The sequence below is a fragment of the Natator depressus genome, chromosome 15 (genome assembly GCF_965152275.1).
Source record: "Natator depressus isolate rNatDep1 chromosome 15, rNatDep2.hap1, whole genome shotgun sequence".
Classification (NCBI taxonomy): domain Eukaryota; kingdom Metazoa; phylum Chordata; order Testudines; family Cheloniidae; genus Natator; species Natator depressus.
Window position 1 is genome coordinate 612,847 of NC_134248.1, and position 20,697 is coordinate 633,543.

Consider the following 20,697-nt stretch of genomic DNA (forward strand, 5'->3'; position numbering starts at 1 on the left):
TCACCTGTCAATCACCAGTTCGAGGAGCATTACATGGGAATGCTGGGTAAATTCAGGGTCATTTTCCACATAGTCGTAATGCTCCAGCAAAGCCACCAGATCCAGATCACAGGACACTTTATTGGGGAACTTCCAGGAGGGATAACGCACTGCCCCAGCCCAGGAGAAGACATCAATAATGGCTCCTTGTAGATCAGTGATGTCCTTTCTCAAGCTCTCCATGCAGTTTGGATTGCCCAACAGGTATGCCATTCTGTCAGTTGACTTTAGGCCACCAATAGGAAAATGCCCTTCATTGGCAGGATGGATAGATCTGCAGCGGACAACAACACTGAACATCAAATTAACCAGCAGATTCCATAGGGAAAGAAAATCAAGGCAGGTCAGACTCATTACTGTACCTCTCAGCTCTTCATGACTGTGGGATAAAGTGCTGTCACTTCTGCTATGGCATAAAAGTTATGGCCCAGTGTATAGCATTGTAACAAGTCCTAAGACTTCACAGCTGTCATTATACCGCATGTTGTGCCACTGGAACTTCACAACAACACCACGAATAAAACTCATCTCCTCTTGTTCCAAATCACAGAATACTCTTTAGCTGTTAGTTGCATAGAGCCTCTGATACTAATCCCATAGAATTTAAGGCCAGAAGGGACCATTAGACCTAGTCTGACCTCTAGAATACCACACGCTATTAAAGTTCACCCAGTTACCCCTCTATTGAGACCAAAGACTCTAGTTGGAAAAAAGTATTTCAGTCCTCAGGAGCCTAACCTACCAGAAGCAGAGAACAGGAGAGAGCAAGGTGCCAGGCATCACACATAGGTGAACGTAGAATCATAGAATACTAGGGTTGGAAGAGACCTCAGGAGGTCATCTAGTCCAATCCCTTGCTCAAAGCAGGACCAATCCCCAACTAAATCATCCCAGCCAGGGCTTTCTCAAGCTGGGCCTTAAAAACCTCTAAGGATGGAGATTCCACTACCTCCCTAGGTAACCGATTCCAGTGCTTCACCACCCTCCTAATGAAATAGTGTTTCCTAATATCCAACCTAGACCTCCCACACTGCAACTTGAGACAATTGCTCCTTGTTCTGTCATCTGCTACCACTGAGAATAGTCTAGCTCCATCCTCTTTGGAACCCCCCTTCAGGTAGTTGAAGCCTGCTATCAAATCCCCCCTCACTCTTCTCTTCTGCAGACTAAATAACCCCAGTTCCCTCAGCCTGTCCTCATAAGTCATGTGCCCCAGCCCCCTAATCATTTCCGTTGCCCTCCGCTGGACTCTCTCTAATTTGTCCACATCCTTCTGTAGTGGGGGGGACCAAAACTGGACGCAATACTCCAGATGTGGCCTCACCAGTGCCGAAGAGAGGGGAATAATCACTTCCCTCGATCTGCTGGCAATGCTCCTACTAATACAGACCAATATGCCGTTGGCCTTCTTGGCAACAAGGGCACACTGCTGACTCATATCCAGCTTCTCGTCCATTGTAATCCCCAGGACCTTTTCTGCAGAACTGCTGCTTAGCCGGTTGGTCCCCAGCCAGTACTGGTGCATGGGATTCTTCCTTCCTAAGTGCAGGACTCTGCACTTTTCCTTGTTGCACCACATCAGATTTCTTTTGGCCCAATCCTCCAATTTGTCTAGGTCAGTGGTTCTCAAAGCCGGTCCGCCGCTTGTTCAGAGAAAGCCCCTGGCGGGCCGGACCGGTTTGTTTACCTGCCGCGTCTGCAGGTTCGGCCAATCGCGGCTCCCACTGGCCGCAGTTCGCCGCTCCAGGCCAATGGGGGCTGTGGGAAGGGTGGCCAGCACGTCCCTTGGCCCGGTCCGGTCCGCCAGGGGCTTTCCCTGAAGAAGCAGCAGACCGGCTTTGAGAACCACTGGTCTAGGCTACTCTGGACCCTATCCCTACCCTCCAGCGTATGTACCTCTCCCCCCAGTTTAGTGTCATCTGCGAACTTGCTGAGGGTGCAATTAATCCCATCATCCGGATCATTGATAAAGACGTTGAACAAAACTGGCCCCAGGACCAACCCCTGGGGCACTCCGCTTGATACCGGCTGCCAACTAGACATGGAGCCATTGATCACTACCCGTTGAGCCTGACGATCTAGCCAACTTTCTTTCCACCTTATAGTCCATTCATCCAGCCCATACTTCTTTAACTTGCTGGCAAGAATACTGTGGGAGACAGTGTCAAAAGCTTTGCTGAAGTCAAGATATATCACATCCACCACTTTCCCATATCCACAGAGCCAGTGATCTCGCCATGGAAGGCAATCAGGTTGGCAATCGGGCAAGCAGTTCTGAGTCCACCCAGGAGACAGCAGTGGCATGTACACACGTGTCAGAGACAAGTACTACACCTCACACGCAGACACAAGTAAGGGGTGTGCGCGCGTTGTACATGCCACCACTAGCACCGGCTGCCCTTCCGTCCCCAGACCCCCGGACACGGATTGGTGAACTGCAGACATGGCACCACCCAACTCCTGGGTCTCAGCCATTCCCTCGCCGGCCTGGACCCGCTCTGGACGCAGCAGCCCCGCGCAGCGCGCACGGGGGGCGGGCGGGTGACGCCCGCCTGCCCCCGGCCGCTTCCAGCCAAGCGCCCCGAGGCGCGCCGCGAACATGAGCGCCCGACGCGCCGCCCCGGGGCGCCCAGAGCCGGTACTCTGCCAGCGCCCGCGCCCGGGGCAGCGGAGCCCAGAGACCCGGCGCGACCCGGGCAAACCCCCGATGCCCCAGCCTGGCAGAGAGCCTGGGTGGGGCCCGGGCCGGGACCCGCGGACACAAGGCCCCGGGAGGGGAGGCCCCGTGAACACGGGCCCCGGGAGGGCCCGCGGAGGGAACCCACCTGCCCGCGAGCGACCTCCGTTACCGCCTTCGTCGCTACCCGTTACCACGGCAACCGCACAGGCCCCACCCCTCCGCTGTGCGGAGTGAACCATCTGTCCCTTGTCGGGGGGTAGCCGTGCCCGTCTGTGTCCACAGAAAGAGCGAGGAGGCCGGCGGCACCGTGAACGAACCGATTTATTTGGGCATCAGCTTTGGTGAGTAAAAGCCCCGCCGCTCCAGATGCGCGGGGTGGACGTTACAGGTGCAGACAGCCAGGTACAGCTGTCCACTGGACGGTCAGGAGCGCTCCCAGCTCCTTCCCCACAAGACAACGTCACGAGAGTACCCCCCTGGTTCCCTCCGTGGAACATTCCGAGTTCGCCCCCCTCGCTCCCTCTGAAGTACATTCCGCCGTCTTGCTGGGAACAAGCCCTATTCCCGCCCCCCGACACGAGCCCGAGGAGTTGCGCGCGCATCATTTCCGACTCTACCAACCCCGACTGGTATCGCTGGGCTGCGGGCACCCCTCTCTCCGTCCCCAGAGTAGAACATTCCAACTGGGCTACCCGCGCAGCCTCCACAGCCCGCTTCCTCGCCCGGCCTATGTTTTCGACGTCAGCAAGCCCGACCGCGCTGCGCGCGCAGCCCGCGGGGGTCGCCGCCATTTTGTGCGCGGCGGTGTCGGTCACTGAGCGGCTCGGCCCTTGCCGCCCCAGGACAAGCAGAGGCTGCCGCGGGCTGCTGAGGCGGCACCATGCCGGCTGGTCCGGTGCAGGCGCTGCCGCCCGCGCAGCCAGCGCCGCAAGAAGGCAAACAGGTACCGGGCTGTCCGGGGCGGGCCGAGGAGGCGGGCGTGGCGGGCCGGGCCCTGCGAGGAGGGAAGGCCCGCGCGCTCCAGCCGGCCGGGTCCCCAGCGCGGCCCCGGGCTCCCCGCGGGTCCCGAGCAGGCAGCTCCCAGCATGCAAAGCGGCGCGGTGCAAGCTGGGAGAGGTAGTTTCCTCGGGCACCAGGAGTCTGCGATCCGAGCAGGCTGACAAGCTAAGCAGGGCCTGCCCCGGTCAGGGCTGGGATGGGGGACCCGGCCCTCTCCCTCCGACCCGGAACCCCCACGCGGGCTGTGGTCAGCGCCCGCTCAGCCTGTAAGGGCAGAAGGTCTGTGCCGTCCGATCTGCACAGCGCAGGCCACAGCACCTCGCCCACCCACTCCTGTAATAGGCCGCTCACCTCCGGCTGAGCGACTGAAGACCTCAAATTATGGTTTAAAGACATCAAGTGGCAGAGAAGTCACCATTGACACTAGTTTAAACCTGCGAGAGATCTGTGCGCCATGCTGCAGAGAGAGGCGAGAAAGCCGCAGGGTCGCTGCCAATCTGACCTGGGGGAAAATTCCTTCACAACCCCGAATATGTCAATCAGACTAGTGGTCCCTAAGCTTCTGATGGTCCCTCTCCTCCCCCCCCACCCCCCAGCAGGGATGGGGTAAGGGGGCCACAGCTGGGGTGGATCTTGGGCTGGACCAAGGCAGGAGCGGAGCCACAGCTGGGCTGCGGTGGGGGCCGGGTGCAACTCTGCTGCCAGCCTCTGCCTGGGCTGGGAGCGGAGCTGCGGGTGGGAAGGGGCTGGGTGGCAGTCCCTTCCTTCCCCCTGTGAGGGCTGGGCTGGCCGTGCCACAAACCACTGCAACGTTCCCCGGTGCCCTCCTAAGGGAAGCACTCCACTCACTGGGGACCTCTGAGAGACCCTGAGCATGTGGGCAAGACCCACCAGCCAGACACCTGGGAAAGAATTCTCTGTAGTAGTCAGAGCCCTCCCCATCTAGTGTCCCATCTCCAGCTATTGGCGATATTTACTGCTAGCAGTTACAAATTGGCTATATGCCATTGTAGGCAGTCTCATCATTATCATCCCCTTAGTAAGCTTATCAGGTCAGAATAATTGATGCCAATTAAGTTTTTTGTCCCAGTGCTCTGCTAGGGGGCACTGTGCTGAGGTGTGCTCAGCAGGGGCTCTGACCCCTATGTGCTGCAGGGAGTGTTGCAAGACTGTGGGTGTGTAGGGGTGCTGATCTCTGTCAACACAAAGCGTTAGGGTGCAAGGCATGAATAAAACTCAGGCTCTGCCTCGCTTGTGGGTATTAAAAGCTCCCAGGCTCTCTTTGCTTGAGCCCTGTGTCCTGGAACACTGCCATTTCTGGTCTCGATGTCCCAGTTCCCTGAGTTCTTTGTGGAGTTTTAATGCATAACATCTTCCTTATTTCTTATCTTAAACTTTTATCTAGGTTTGCTGTGCTCTGTTAAACATCTACTGTCTTCTTCTAGAGAGGCAGTGTGGCCTAGAGTCTACAGCACTGGGATGTAGGAGACTTGGATTCTATTCCTGGCTTGCTGGGTGACCTTGAGCAAGTCACTGCCCTGTACCTCAGTTTCTCTATTTGTAAAAGGGGGATAATGATACCAACCTCCTTTGTAACGGTGCTTTGAGATCTACTCATGAAAATCACTATATGAGGTAGCTATTCTTACTACCTTCGAACTGGCTGCATTTCAGCACTGTGTGAAGTGAGTTATCTCAAGGTTTCTCACAGTGCTTGGCAAACTAAACAGGGAATTGCTTCACCCACCACTAAAATGCAACTCCTGAAGGCAGAAGCTGTTGAACAGCTCACTACAACCCAGCTTAATGCTAGTTCAGGACAGAATGCTAAAAAGAATAGTTTATCCACTGGAAACTGAAGGAGGAACAGGAGACAGAATTGTAGTATACAAATTGGAATTTGCCAGGAAATCTGGATTCATGAAAAGCTTATAATTGCTTGGGCTGTTGGCTCTGTACTGGAGGAAGAGGGAGAATATCACCTACAGAATCTCCTATCCAAGTACTGATCTGTACTATCTTTGCTTAGCTAGATATGGCTGCACACAGTGTAGAGTGATTTGATATTCAGAAGAGGGGATCTGCAAACATCGCAGAGCCTTATGTTTGACTGAAGGGAGAGAGAAATTCATTCTGGTGCTTACAGTTCTGGAAAAAAAATCTCTGACTCAAATTACTTAAGCTTAATTCTCATTGTAAAGGTTTTATTTTTCTAGATTGGTAAAATTCTGTTTGGTGCTTTCTGTTCCTGCACAGCTGACAGTGTGGACTAAGGAGTTTCACTTCGGTCAATTTTGGAAGACAGTGATTGGTTGCTCTTAAGAATTTTTCTTCCTACCTGCCCATTTGCATGCCTCTACAGGCAGCTCGTTCCCACATTCTTATATTCATCTTGTGCCTAAGCTCCCCACAGACACCTGCAACTCCTTATGAGGCAGTCAACCAGCTAGGCAAGCAAAAAATGCTGCATTTGTGTATGAGCCAGAATTCTTTCAGTGAAAGGCTCATGGTGGTGCAGTTGTGATGGCCTCTCTTGCTTTTCTTTGAATCCAAATGAAGAAGTCCGAGGCTTGGAATCCTTTCTCCTTGAAGGCAGAAGGGTCTGTTACATCCTGTTACAGCAAGGCTTGATACCCTAGCACTGAGATTACTCACAAAGACCCTAAAAGTAGCAGCAAAAGCAAAATCCAAGTGATTCCCTACAATGCATCCAGTTGAGATGCAGTGGCCCAGGTCATTTGGTTCTTTTTCTAACCTGGAATTTGTGACAAACATGGAAGAAAGTTCTCTAGCTCCTTCTTGATGTAATTCCCACCTGGAAGCTGCCATTAGCATAGCAGAAAGCAAGGTTGCCCAGTCAAGACCACATAAAGATTACTTTCAAGGCCACAGGTCTTCAAGATGTTCTCTCATCCCACTGTGTGGGATGGGCTAAAGTTACTGTTATTCAAACTGGTCCCATGAGCAAGATACTGTCCAGACCATTTTTTCCTCACTCATTCATCCTCTGACACATTCTGTCCAGCCCAAGGAGTCCTTATGGTGGTGAGAGGATTCTCACAGCCTGGTATTCCCCTGGATGATCCATGTTCTTCTCCTGCCATGTGGGTAGAGCAGTATCTTTTTCTCTACCCCAAGCAGGGCTTCTCATAACCAGAAGACAGCTGAAGATTGCATGAAATCCACTAATGATCTTGTCATGCCAATCTAATTAACCTGTGAAATGCTCAGATACTTATGTGATGGGTGCTGCTATATAACCCTAAAATAGACAGCAAAACTGTTCACCTGGCATTCAACATTCCAGGCCGACCAGAACTAACTCTGATGAATAGAAGCTGTCCCAATGTTGCTAAGAAATAGAAGATACTGCGGGATGCCAGAAGTAGATTCTTTTGCCACTCCAGTAAATTAGAAAGTTACCAAATTGTTTAGCAGGTTCAGGAAGCCACGGGTGCATGCAGTGGATGCTGCCTATATGAGATGGGCAGGGAGCTTGAAATACGGATTTCTGCCCTTTCCAAAGATGGAATATTTGTTAAACTTACCACTCCAATGTGACTTTGGGAGACTTGATGTTCCAACTTCCTGCTCTTAACCAGAAGCTTAAAATCATCTGTCTAGTTGTCCCATTCCTTCTGCCTCCGAATTCTTTCCCTCCCCGACCATGCACCAAAAAAATATTTCCTTAGCATTTTGGAGACTAAGTGGCACGTCCTTTGATACAGAATTATCAGATTTTTCTCCCTGGGATGACTAGTGTCTAGTAGACATCCAGTTTTCTTCACAGCCTGTAAAGGATGTAGGCAACTCTCTGTGCTGTTTGGACAAATACATTTCTCTAAACATGGACCCATTTGCTTGAAAGACCTGTAAGATTGAGTTAGAGTTGCATTTTGGGTTGTCGGCTTGAGTCTTCTAACATCAAATTCTTGTTCTCAGGGCAACAGGAAGGAAAGTAGAAGGGTTTATAGCAGTCTTTTATTCCCGTATCACATGTTTTATTTAGGCTCTATCCATCTGAAACCATTTTCACCCTGCAGTCCCTCAGTAGTCTACTCTAGAGTACTAATGTTTTTAAGTCTCCTTGTTCCTCCCTTTTGAGTCTATGACCACTCTCCCCCTACACTTCGTTTTTCTAAAACAGCTTTGCTTTGGCAATTTTTCCTTTGTTCAGGCATATTGGAGAGACATCTGTCCACTCCAGTAAATAACTGCTTCAGGTCTTCCACAAGGATAAAGCAGTTCTCAGGAAGAATTCTAGGGATTGTGCTCAAGTTAAGGTCTTTCTTTCATATCAGTCAGGAAATTGACTTACAAGCTTCGGTTCATTTCTTACAGAAGGACTTTTGGCACAGTTTGGAGAGGGTCAAAACCCTTAAGTCTCATTTACATGGAATTCATTCAGATTTTAGCTCCTTATTTGGGGTCTGAAAGTGTCTCCAAAAAGTTTCAAAGCTTCCAGATCTGCTCTAGCTAGATGGTCAAAGTCCTGTATTCTGTATATGATGTTGGGACTTCTCCCCCAGCAGCACTTAAAGCCCACTCTACTGGGCTGTGGGCTGAAAGGGAAAGGGCTTCAGTGAGAATTGTTTAAGGCTGCCACCTGGTGGCCTTTCATATATGTCTTGAGGCACTGTTCCTTTGATGTGTTATCCTCTGCAGCAGATGCCCTAGGCAGGTTAGTGCTCAGTATTGTTGCTTGGTAAAGAGCAGGGGAGCCAGTGGATGCTGTTACTTGGAGCCTAATGGTTCAAATTGTTGAATGAGTAGGAGCAAAAAGGAAAAATCACTTTATCAGTAACCTGAATTTGTTCAACAAAGCATTTGACAATCCAGCATTTGACCCTTTCAGGCTTTTAATAATATCTTGCTGTTCTATAGAGCTTTCCATTAGCAGATGTCAATGTGGCTTCAAAGGAGGTAAGTATCATTATTCTATTTTATAAATGGAGAAACTGCGGCACCGGGAGGTGAGGTGAGGTAGCTTGCCCATGGTCGCCCAGCAGGCCAATATCAGAGCTGGGAATAGAACCCAATCTCCTGAATCACAGTCCAGTGGCTACTACTTGACACTGCTAATTGGTCTCTGTCTCCCAAGCTCAAACAGCAAAAGGAAACCTGTTGATCCAGATTTGCTGTGCTTTGTCTCAGAACCTGATTAACAGATGATGAAAATCTCCCTTTCTGTTATCACCAGCTTTGATCTTGTTTGCTATAATTTTAATATCCTGACATGCTGATTGCAAATTCTACAGTGAAGAGGGATGCTTCCATACCTCATCTTATCTCCATGTAACCACTATGTACTGGGTGGCAGGACTATTGTTTTGGTTAAATGAGGTGGGAATATGGTAAGATTGTAGAAAAAGCTCTCATTTGTTCTTACTGCAGCCAGAAGATGAGCCAAAAGAGGAAGCGGCACCAGCCAAACCCGTTGTGGGAATTATTTACCCTCCTCCAGAAGTCAGGAATATTGTGGACAAGACTGCCAGCTTTGTAGCCAGGTAAGGAACACTAGATTGGGCTCTCATTTCATGGGATTTTTCAAGCCCTCTTGGGAATGCCACTCACTGCACTGATCCAGAAACTGGAGCAGGTCTCCATGTTAATTGGCATCAGAATGTGCTGTTCATTTGGTGGGGCTGGTGAATGTTTTTGTGCTGCCTTGCAAAATTATAATGAAAATGTACCAGTTGAGGTGCAAAATCTACTTGCTTGTCTTTGTCACAAGGAGGATGGTAGACACAAACAGGATTTTATTTCTCTGTCAAAAATTACACCCTCAAGGTAAGCTGGCGAGTAAAATTTGCGAAGGGTGCTTTAGCAGTTTGCATAATTGTTTTTATGGTGGATCACTCCCTGATCTGAAAGAGAACTTGGTACATTCCAGGATTCTAACAAAAATGAGAGACTAGTGCCCTCTCGAGAGATCAAATTAACTAGAGGTTCAGTGACAATATTACTTTAAACATCTTTTTCAATCTGCAGACCAAATTATAAGGTTTATAGAATGTCAAGAACAGACGTACCTGCCTCTTCCTTGTTGGGGTGTGAGGGTAATTTCCTATACTTACCAGTATATGGCTCTGTAAACGACTCAGTCGGTATGAAATGAGTCTACTAGAAGGGCATGCAAAGTTTTTGGGGTCTTAGTTTAACAAGTTTTTAAAAATTGAAATGAGATCTAGGGCTACTTGAATCATTGTTCTAAATGCTGACTCTCCTTGGTGCAGTACTTCTGGTGTAAACAGAACTAGTGCTAAGCATGATCGTGTGTGCTTGGTGGGGTGAATAAATGTAACTAGTGAGAATTGTTTAGGTTGTGATGGTAACGGAAGTAACTTTCTTCTGCCCCCTCTTTCCATTCTACCTGCTGCCCAAGAAGTTTGCATATGGTGGGCCCATTATGCTAGCCTGTGCTCCTGTAGATAAGCATCCTACTACACTTCCCATTGTTGTGGTGTGGTAGAAAGCAAATAGTGTAGGGCTCCAACACAGAAGCACGTTACATGGAAGTGATATTTGGTAGCGTGGGGAGGAAGACCATGTTCGTCCTCAGAGGGGAAGAGGGAAATTGGTGCATCAACATTACTTTTAGTAATTGTGAAGAAAATGGGTTTTTTACTTCAGTGTTGATGCTGACTCTTCTCAACTCACTTTTTTGCCTCCCCCCAGAAATGGTCCAGAGTTTGAAGCTCGAATCCGTCAGAATGAAATAAACAACCCCAAGTTCAATTTCTTGAATCCCAACGATCCCTACCATGCATACTACCGGCACAAAGTCAGTGAGTTCAAAGAGGGCAAGGCACAGGAGCCTTCAGCTGCCATCCCCAAGGTCATGCAACAGCAGCAAAGTGCTCAGCAACAGCTTCCCCAGAAGGTAAATGGTTCATGTCTGTTGTTAGCCAGGAGTTGGCTCATAGGGTGTCAGTTCTGATCTTGGTCTTTCAACCTCCTTGCTCAAACAAGCTGTGGGTTTGTTCTGTGTGTTCACATTTTCACAATGGAAATCAACACGGAGAGACTTTGAACTCTGTAAGTGCCTAGGCCTCTTCCTTTTGGGACACATAATGTATGCCCCTCGGTGCTCAGGGGTCATATGTCCTGAAACTTGACAAAGCTGAGAAGCCTGCTTGTATCTCAAAGAAAGGTAATTTGCTGCAGGTATTGATCACAACTGAATGCTGGCTTGACTAGGAATATTCCTGATCGGGTATTCATGTGATCGCTAGTCTTGTATATATCTAGAATATCCTGTCAGAAGTAAATTGCTTAACAGCACCCTGCAATCAGTGCAAGATTTTGCTGGTCTTGTGGTATGTATTGTTAATTCCAAGGAGGTTATTCCAAGACTGTTTTCTCCAGTTATGTTGGCTTCTCAGCAACATTTTGTACTCCCTACTACGTCAGATTATCTCAAAGCATGGACCTAGGTCAAGTATGCATTAGCTGACAAGGCCACTTGCTGAACCTACCTGCTTTGTGTACCCTGTACAGTCAGTGATCAGATGTTTTGTGGTTATGTCTGTTAGGAGATTACAGCTACATCCCATTTCTGCTTCCAGCTATGTTTTGTGTCTGAGTAAACTTTTGTCATCTTTTTGCAGTGGGCCTATTTAAATGACTCACTCATTAACTATATTATGTTACTACTGTTTCCCTTCCTTGCAGTTATGGCACCAGAGATGTGTTAGTGATTTTTTTTCCCTTCAGTTAATAAAAGCCAAACAGTTACTTAGGAGTAAGTAATGGCTTTCATGGGTGCAATTAGTGAGCTGTCCGAATTTCCCTCTGTAGGTACAGGCTCAGGTGATCCAGGAGACAGTCGTTCCAAAAGAGCCACCTCCAGAGTTTGAGTTCATCGCAGATCCTCCCTCAATTTCAGCCTTCGACTTGGATGTGGTGAAGCTTACTGCACAGTTCGTAGCTCGGAATGGCCGGCAGTTCCTGACTCAGCTGATGCAGAAAGAGCAGAGGAATTACCAGTTTGACTTCCTGCGCCCACAGCATAGCCTTTTTAACTACTTCACCAAACTGGTTGAGCAGTACACCAAGGTACTCTCTGGGCTTCTGTCTCTTCGTCTGAAAGCATTATTTCAGCATTATGAAATAGCCAGTCTAGAAAGAAAGAAAGAAACTTCTTCTAGCTGTCCTCTTTTAAATACCTGTCTTTGAGTACAGGGAGAGGATGTTTTCTTCTTTGTCAGAAAAAGGTGTACGGTGCCTAACACTATGAGAGCCCAAACTTGATTTGGATGTTCTGAGTGCTACTGTAATGTAGATAAAAGTTGTCCCTTTATAGCAAGAGAAGCAGGTGAAATGGCTGAGTGTGAGAATACTATACCTGAGTATTGGTGATAGCTAAAAATAGGGTAACAGGAGAAATGGAGCTTAGCTTCAGGGGATCTAGTCATAAGATTCATTTTTGTCTAGTGCAGAAAAAAGATAATTATGACAGCTTCCTTAATTACGAACCAATTTATATGATAGTCATCCATGATCTCCTGAAAATGTGTTTCAGATCTTGATCCCGCCTAAAGGCTTACTTATCAAACTCAAGAAGGAGGCTGAAAACCCTAGAGAAGTCCTGGATCAGGTAACTTGTGACTAATTTCCACAAAACTGCTGAAGCTGTCTTGTTCTCTATTATTTCTGGTTTTGAGCTCAGCATCTTTCTAATTATTGACATCACATGTAAGCACAACGAGAATAAAGTGTAGGAACTGGGCATTTCAAACAGTTTTTCAAGCATGGGAAAATAAGCTGGTCTGATCAACCACTTGAGTAGCACACTTTGTCTTAGTCCTGGGGAAATTCTGCACCAAAAAAATTAAAATTCTGTGCACAATATTTTAAAATTCTGCTAATTTTATTTGTCAAAATAACACTCTATAATCACGTTAGTTTCAATTATTTTGGTAATTTATTTCAAAATACCTGTCAGCAAGTATGTCCGTAGCAATACAGACACACAAAAATTCCCCTAGGAGTAAAGAGTTAAACCTCCTATGACAACCCAGTTCCTCTTTCTCTGCCCCCTCCCCCCTAGAGCTCAGCCAGGGGGCCGGACACTTTTTCCCGCTCTCTCTCTCTCTCTCTCTCCCTCCCTCCTCCCCTCCCCTCCCCTCCCCTCCCCCCCCCCCCCCGAGCCCGATCAGAGGGCACCCTGGCCCAGATACTCATGCTCTCTACACCCCCCACTCCCCCAGGCCCAGACACTCACCCTCTACCCCCCAGAGGTCAGCTGTGGGCCCACCGCTGGCCCAGATACTCATACTCACACCCCCTACCCTCCTAAGCCTAGGGATCCAGAGGGAGAAACAGTCTGATGCTGCGTCCTGGACATGCAGAGTTTCCTGCGTGCTGCCATCTCCTTCCTTCAGAGCATTCTGGGAACTGCAAATGCTGGGAATCCTCCAGTTCCCTCCCTTCCCCCTAGCCTTGTCTTCCATTTGTAAGCTGGGCTCTGCCAGGTCCAGCAGCCCCCACTGGTGGCCAACATCTCTGCAGTCCATTTCTGGTGGCTGGGGGGGAAAGGAGGGAAATTCTGCATTAATTTAATTATTATTAAATTATTATTATAATTATTATTATTATTAAACATTAATTTATGCAAAATTTTGCATTGCACAGTGGTGCAGAATTTGCCCAGGAGTAATGTCTTCATGAAGCTGTACTGCGTAAAGCATTTTCCCATCCCAAAGAGTTTACAATCTAAGATCTCAGTTGCTACTTGTAGGTTTCTTAATATACAGTACCTCAGATCTTTAAAAATTAAAGTTTTTTCCTCTATCAGACTATATTTTCAGTTTGGAACATGACTGCATGTTTGTGAGAAGTATGTCAAACATTTCCAGGTGTGAATCTGTCAGGATTTGAGATCTGTCTTTTGGAGATCTCACTATTCTTAATCTAAAAAGTTTGACATCTGCACAGTGCCGAACCTGCAGCCCATACTCAAGCAAACCACTCCTTGAAGGCAGTGGGAGTTTTGCCTGGTTGCTGCAGGATCAGATTCAATTTCTAAATTTTGAATTAACTGACTTCCAAGGGGTGCCCATGTGGCTGCCCTGGAGGCACTGACTGTGTTGGGTCTTACATATTTTGGAGAATAGAGGTGAACACTTGTGGGTGTTGTGACTTGTTTTATGATTCCTAATGGGTTCTCCTTTGTATACTCTGACATGCTTCCCACTTCTGTGACTCAGTGCTTTATGCCTCCTTGTGCAGGTGTGCTACAGAGTGGAGTGGGCCAAGTTCCAGGAACGAGAGAGAAAGAAGGAAGAGGAGGAGAAGGAGAAGGAACGTGTTGCTTATGCCCAGATTGATTGGCATGACTTCGTTGTTGTGGAAACAGTGGACTTCCAGCCCAATGAGCAAGGTAGGAAAACTAAGTGACACAACCGCTCTGTGACTCAGCTTCTGTTTGGTGGAGATGATACGTGCCTCTTGAGAGCTGCTGGAAAATGCTGTAAGTAAAAAAAAATATTGGATGGGTGCAAGGTAGAAGCATATGATGTCCCTTTTAAAATATGAACTGAAAAACTTTATCTGCTGAGTTCAGGTCCTGTTTCTTCTGCAGATAGTGATGTCACTGATACTTAATCAGTACTGCTTTCTTTGTGACTAGCAGCTTCCAGTGTCATCAACTGTTCCACTGAAAACCAAGATCCCTGAACTCCATTGCTGCATTAGCACCCCACTGTGGTAGCTGCTTCCCTTTCTTTGCTGCCTTCAGTCTGTGTCATAACATATCTTCATGTTGGCATTTAGATCAGTCTTATCCCTAGCCTTTCCCTTCTATATGCCTTTGCTCCCATGAGCCCATCAATACAACAATCTGACACACCACACACACACACACACACCCCCCCCCGTTAGTTTCATTAAAGGGGATTGGTGCCTGTGTTTCTTTGTTGCAGGGAACTTTCCTCCTCCCACCACTCCTGAGGAGCTGGGGGCTCGCATACTGATCCAGGAGCGCTATGAGAAGTTTGGTGAAAGTGAGGAAGTGGAGATGGAGGTGGAGTCAGATGAAGAAGATGAAAAGCAAGAGAAGACCGAGGAGACCCCATCTCAACTAGACCAAGACACGCAAGTGCAGGATATGGATGAGGTAAGTAGCTGGTGTGATAAAGAGTACTTCCATTGATAGGACTTTAATGTGGCTTATGGGGCTCTGCAAGCTTTGACTTCATAGAGTCCCTGTGCTTCTTAGTGTTCAATGACCATTATCCCTAAAAATGAGCTCAATCTTGGCCCATTAATCTGTTGGCTAGAAACCCTTCTTATCCATTGAACCAATGAGGAGGACTGTGTTTGCATGTTCTCTAACAAAGTACAATCTCCATGAGAGAATTCCAAGAATGTTGCTGTAGAGAGAACCTAAAAGATTTTGTCATATTAAATAGATCACTTTTCATTGTACAGTTGACACATTCAGAAGCCCCTGAGACGTTTACTTGTCAAACTACTAACTTAGCTGCCTTAAGGGAGAAGAGATGAGAGAGGACTATGGTTAGGTCCCTACCAAATTCACAGGCATTAAAAATGAGTAAGGGACCATGAAATTGGGTCTCCCCCTGTGAAATCTGCTTGTTTCTTTTACTCTATACTAGATAGATTTCACGGGGGGAGACCAGTGTTTCTCAAATTGGGGGGTCCTGACCCAAAAGGGAGTTGCAGAGGGGGTCACAATCTTGTTTTAGGGGTGTCGCAGTATTGCCACTCTTACTTCTGCACCTCCATCAGAGCCGGGCAGCCGGAGAGCGGCAGCTGTTGGCCGGGCACCCGGCTCTGAAGGCGGCGCCTCACCAGCAGCAGCGCAGAAGTAAGGGTGGCAATGCCCTACCATGCCACCTTACTTCTGCACCACTGCTGGTGGTGACTCTACCCTCAGAGCTGGGATCCCAGCCAGCAGCCGCCGCTCTCCAGCTGCCCAGCTCTGAAGACAGCATCACCGCCAGCAGCAGCTCAGAAGTAAGGTTAGCAGTACTGCAACCCCCTCTACAATAACCTTGCAACCTAACCATCCCACAACTCCTTTTTGTGTCAGGACCCCTACAATTACAACACTGTGAAATTTCAGATTTAAATAGCTGAAATCGTGAAATTTATGATTTTTTAAATCCTATGACCGGGACATTGACCAAAATGGACCATGAATTTGGTAGGGCCCTAGCTATGGTAAACCATAGCCCCCTGGTGCCAGAACTAAAGATGAGAGATGCAATTATTTAGAGAAAAAGGGGGTACCTGGTTCCCTCTTTGGGCAATAATTAGACTCTCTACTCTCCTTAAATTACAGCAACACTAGTGCTGGCACGCTTGCTGCTATTTTAAAAATCTCTGTAGAAGCATAGTGCAAACTGCTTGATTGCAGTGTGTTGATCTGACACTTCCATTTTTCTGAATGAGGTGTGGTCCCATGACACAACCTGCTAATAAAGATATTTCAAGTGGCTTGAGGTTTCCCATGGAGAAACTGTCAACAAATGAAAAATGAGAAGCTTAGGTATGCAAAGAAGAGAGCACGTTTCACTTCTGTAACGTGTACTCTAGAGCCAAGATTGTTTCAGTCGTGGAGTGACTGCATAAGCTCTGTTCACTTGATGCATAGATTTTTGCCCATACGACTTTCAGTGCTGTTGCTGCATATTCTGTGTTCTAAGATATTTGATCTGCTGTTAATAACTTGTAAGCATTGTTTTAATTTAAGGGCTCAGATGACGAAGATGAGAGTCAGAAAGTTCCACCTCCTCCTGAGACCCCGATGCCACCACCTCTTCCTCCAACTCCAGATCAGGTCATTGTGCGGAAAGACTACGATCCCAAAGGTAAACTAGAGTTTGGTGACAATGAGCAATTTAATTTCTTACTGAATAGTCGCACAAGAACTTGCTTCTAAGATGTGCAGTCAAGTTAGGCATTTTTAACAATGTGGTTTTGTTCCTTCAGCCTCCAAGCCATTACCACCAGCACCAGCCCCAGACGAATATCTTGTGTCTCCCATCACTGGAGAGAAGATTCCTGCCAGTAAAATGCAAGAACACATGCGAATCGGCCTTCTGGATCCCCGCTGGCTGGAGCAGCGGGATCGGTCTATCCGTGAGAAACAGAGTGATGACGAGGTCTATGCCCCAGGTTAGTCTGGTGCCCCTCACAAGCCTCCAAGAGTTACTCATTTAAAAACCCAGTACACAGTTTAAATCTAATTTAGTCATGTCAAACTGATCTGTATCAATGGGGACTTTGACATATCTTGAAATGGTGATTTGTGTACCGTGCTGGTTTAGTATACGTATTCTGATAGCCATCAAGAACGCTGAAGCTTTCCTGTAAACATTGTTCTGTGCCCACCTTATTAACTGAAGTTCATTCTTTAGTAACAGTGGTATTGGACCCATTGGTACTGAAAATATTCTGTTAGACAAAATGGATTAGAGCAGTGGTTCTCAATCTGTGGCCTGTGGGCCGCTTGCAGCCCAGTCAGCACACAAATGCGGCCCATGTGACATCCTCTGGGCCATACAGGTAGTATCTCTATATTGTGCGGATGTAGCCCACAAAACACACACTGAGCTGCATATGAGGCCCACAGTGGTAAATAGGTTGAGAACCACTGGATTAGAGAATTAAGCAGGACTCTGAGTTACCTTGTTCTGTTTTGTCATATGAGAGAAAATGTCTAACATCATTTTTCCCCGACCTCTGCCTGTCTGCAGGTTTGGATATTGAGAGCAGCTTGAAACAGCTGGCTGAGCGCCGTACTGATATCTTTGGTGTGGAAGAGACTGCTATCGGTAAAAAGATTGGAGAAGAGGAGATCCAGAAACCAGAGGAAAAGGTGCAGTGCAAATCCTGCTGTAACCTCGCCGCCCGCTGTCCTTAACCTGTAGAAATGGGAGTCTCCAGGGACTTGTTCTTGCTGTGAAACAGTAGCCCTCACTTATCTGCTAATCTGATCAAAATTTTGACAGTCTGATACGTTCTTCTGATTTCCAGGTGACCTGGGATGGCCACTCTGGCAGTATGGCCCGCACACAGCAGGCTGCTCAGGCCAATATCACCCTGCAAGAGCAGATAGAGGCTATCCATAAGGCCAAGGGGCTGGTGCCAGAAGATGACAGCAAAGAGAAGATTGGTCCCAGCAAGCCCAATGAGATGCCCCAGCCTCCACCTCCCTCGGCAGCATCGAATCCCCCATCTAATGCTCCCCCAATCGCATCTGTGCCACGCCCTCCATCGGTAAGCATTCTTGCTGTCAAGGACAAACAGCTGCTTTGATGCTAAATTGGAAGTAGGTTTTACTGCTGCTGAAATGGGTCATGGTAGGGTGCTGCTTGGAAACGGGAGTAGTAAGTTAAGAGATCAGTTTGCCAAATTAGCACTAAACCATAAAATGGATCCTAGAAGTAAGTTTAAAATGTATTCAAAATGGAAAACACGTTAGGAAGGAGTTTTCCAGCAGCTGAGGTATTGTAAAGAGGAGATGATGTTGAACTGGAGAGGAGAGAAATTCAGACAGTGACAAATGGGAGAGGAAGGAAGTGTGGGCTGGGGAGTCACTCAGAGGGACAAGAAGGTGAACTAGATTAATGGGTGAGAGCCAAGGTGGGAAGTGAAAGTAGTAATCTTAGGCAGAGGTGTAGGCACGAGAAATAGTGGTAACGGTGTGCAGCTCACTCAGCCCCACTGAAGTTGTCCTGATGTTTGAGGTCAGCAGCATTCTGCTCACGTGGCTCTGTTCAAAGAGCTTCTGTTTCTGAGACTACTTATTTTTTTAATGGCTGTGCAATGTGGCTCCTGAGTGTGGGGGGGAAAGTAACTACTGACTTTTGCTGCTACTGAGGCTTCTATACCCAATCCCAAACTTCCTGGGAATTTGGAAGAATGGCAGTAGCAACTAAAAGTACACACACCCCCAACCACTAAGCTTATATTCCTAAAACTGACCAGCCAAAAGATTCAGAATGTGACACTCTGCGGCTGTTGATCAGCTCTTGTGACCAGTATAAGAAACTGAATCCCTGAGTGCCTGGAGCTGCACCTGGTAATAAATGTCTTCTTTCTAGATGCCGCCTCCTGTTCGCACCACTGTTGTTTCTGCAGTTCCTGTCATGCCTCGTCCCCCTATGACTTCTGTGGTCCGTATACCCCCAGGCTCTGTCATCGCAGCCCCCATGCCACCAATAATACATGCCCCACGCATCAATGTTGTCCCGATGCCGCCATCTGGTCCCCCCATGATGGCCCCTCGCCCGCCTCCCATGATAGTACCAACAGGTCAGTGAGTCGAATAATTTTTCAGCGTAATTGCTCCTGGAAGATGCTTATATGAATATCCCTACTCTCTGGTGGGCCATCCCAGTGAAAATTAAAGCTCTGTGGCACTTTCTGAATGAGTCAGATAGATCCAAGTGACCTGGCCCGCATTTCTTGTCATTAAAATCCGTTCTAACTTCCAACCCTGTGGATGAGCTATTGCTGAGTGAATAATGGCTGTAGTAACTGCCTCTTACTGCAAGCATGGTGCGGGAGGTAATATCTTGTGTTGGACCAGCCTCTGTTGGTGAGAGACACAAACTGTCAAGCTTACACAAAGCTCTTCTTCAGGTCAGGCCGAAAAAAGAGCTCTGTATAAGCTCGTCTCTCTCGCCAACTGAAGTTGGTCCAATAGAAGATATTCTCTTACCCACCTTCACTCTCTAATATCCTGGGACTGATACAGCTACAACACTCTAATTACTGCCGTAACTTACCAGCCTCTAATTAGAGTACCTTTCAAACCAACTGTACGGTGAGGTCTGTGCTCCTGTTGACGTGTGAGACTGGGACCTTTTACTTTTCCACATGAGCCACAAAAATATGTGCTGTTTATTGGCTCCCCTGGTCTCTTCCCCACATGGGAAGGCCTTCATGTAGCATCATATGTTGCATGTTACCACTAAGTATATTAATTTCCCCCTTGTCTAGTGGTGGTTCCTTTAGGTTCTGTGCCAGTCTACTGCAGAAACGTGTTAAGGGAACTGTTCTTGAATGTCATGTGTAGATGTGTGTGTGTATATATAGCTGTTTTTCCCCTCCTATTTCAGCATTTGTCCCAGCCCCTCCTGTGGCTCCAGTCCCTGCCCCAGCACCAATGCCTCCTCACCCCCCACCACCCATGGAGGATGAACCTGTGTCTAAGAAACCGAAAAGTGAGGACAGCCTGATGCCAGAGGAGGAGTTCCTGCGCAGGAACAAGGTATATAATTTGAGTAGCACCACAGTCCAGCCGCTCGCTGTGCATTGCCGGGAACACTGACCACACTGGAGTATTCAGTCTCTCCCCAAAAGAGGCCATCTCCTCTAAAATGGAACCTGAATCAGGAGGGCAGCTGGTAGGCACAAGTGCCCCATGAGAAATTGACTGTGTCTCTATGAAGTAGCTCCTTCCTGTCACTCTGCCTAGAGCAATTGAGTTAATTTAAATTTACCTGAAAAGTTTTATGATTGTTTACAAAAACTTAAAACGTCCTCCCCTGGAGAGAAGGGCAGCATGGGGAAGTCAATCTTAAGGAAAGGCTAAGTATGCAGAGTAGCTTTTAGTAGTTCTCCAGTTAACACACACACGGTAAAGACCTATTAAAGTGTGTCCACTTCCCTACAAGGAAGGAAATGTCCCCAGATCAAGGAGACTTGGATATTAAACTGAGTTATAATTCCTTCCCCTTGTCAGTCACTCATTGCATCTTCTCTGAAAATGAGTTGTAAATTCTTCACGGTAGTGAATACTATTGTCCTGTACTTGTACAGCACAATAGGGGCCCTTTGTGGTAAGTGCTGTGTGCATGCATACAGTACAGTTAATGCTGTTTGTAGAAGGACCTTGGTAGTGTTCCCCGTGTCACTTGAGTCAAAACACCCAATGAACAGCCAGAAGTTAATAAGGAATAATTGGGGGGAGAGGGGGCAGACCAAACTCTTAACTGACT

At 47.6% G+C, this 20,697-nt stretch overlaps 2 protein-coding genes and 1 long non-coding RNA gene across 3 annotated transcripts in view; 1 reads left to right on the forward strand and 2 right to left on the reverse strand.

The window, feature by feature from the left end:
- Positions 1-3,593, reverse strand: LOC141999593 (coiled-coil domain-containing protein 157-like). Its single transcript, XM_074973191.1, has 2 exons — positions 3,341-3,593; positions 1-313 (listed from the first exon to the last, which is right to left on the reverse strand). Exons 1-2 carry the CDS (start codon positions 3,508-3,510, stop codon positions 1-3), a joined length of 483 nt encoding a protein of 160 aa, XP_074829292.1. The 5' UTR covers positions 3,511-3,593.
- The window catches only part of SF3A1 (splicing factor 3a subunit 1), a 19,674-nt gene continuing 2,450 nt past the window's right edge, over positions 3,474-20,697 (forward strand). Inside the window, exons 1-13 of the mRNA XM_074973180.1 lie at positions 3,474-3,662; positions 9,113-9,225; positions 10,397-10,601; positions 11,519-11,776; positions 12,243-12,317; positions 13,952-14,102; positions 14,644-14,837; positions 16,440-16,557; positions 16,679-16,864; positions 17,446-17,567; positions 17,726-17,968; positions 18,796-19,006; positions 19,816-19,967. Coding sequence (XP_074829281.1) covers positions 3,600-3,662; positions 9,113-9,225; positions 10,397-10,601; positions 11,519-11,776; positions 12,243-12,317; positions 13,952-14,102; positions 14,644-14,837; positions 16,440-16,557; positions 16,679-16,864; positions 17,446-17,567; positions 17,726-17,968; positions 18,796-19,006; positions 19,816-19,967 — 2,091 coding nt within the window. The 5' untranslated portion in view covers positions 3,474-3,599. The remainder of the gene's footprint in view (positions 3,663-9,112; positions 9,226-10,396; positions 10,602-11,518; positions 11,777-12,242; positions 12,318-13,951; positions 14,103-14,643; positions 14,838-16,439; positions 16,558-16,678; positions 16,865-17,445; positions 17,568-17,725; positions 17,969-18,795; positions 19,007-19,815; positions 19,968-20,697) is intronic.
- Positions 13,015-20,697, reverse strand: part of LOC141999594 (uncharacterized) — a 17,412-nt gene continuing 9,729 nt past the window's right edge. The window contains exon 3 of the long non-coding RNA XR_012642030.1: positions 13,015-13,245. This is a non-coding gene — a long non-coding RNA (uncharacterized LOC141999594). The remainder of the gene's footprint in view (positions 13,246-20,697) is intronic.

What these genes read in the sequence shown, in the direction of transcription:
- LOC141999593 (XM_074973191.1), bottom strand. Translation starts at nt 3,510, where the DNA reads ATGGCGGCGACCCCCGCGGGCTGCGCGCGCAGCGCGGTCGGGCTTGCT. An exon ending in GCCCAGCGATACCAGTCGGG is followed by an intron (nt 314 to 3,340) that starts GTTGGTAGAGTC and finishes TGTCCGCTGCAG; the next exon opens with ATCTATCCATCCTGCCAATG.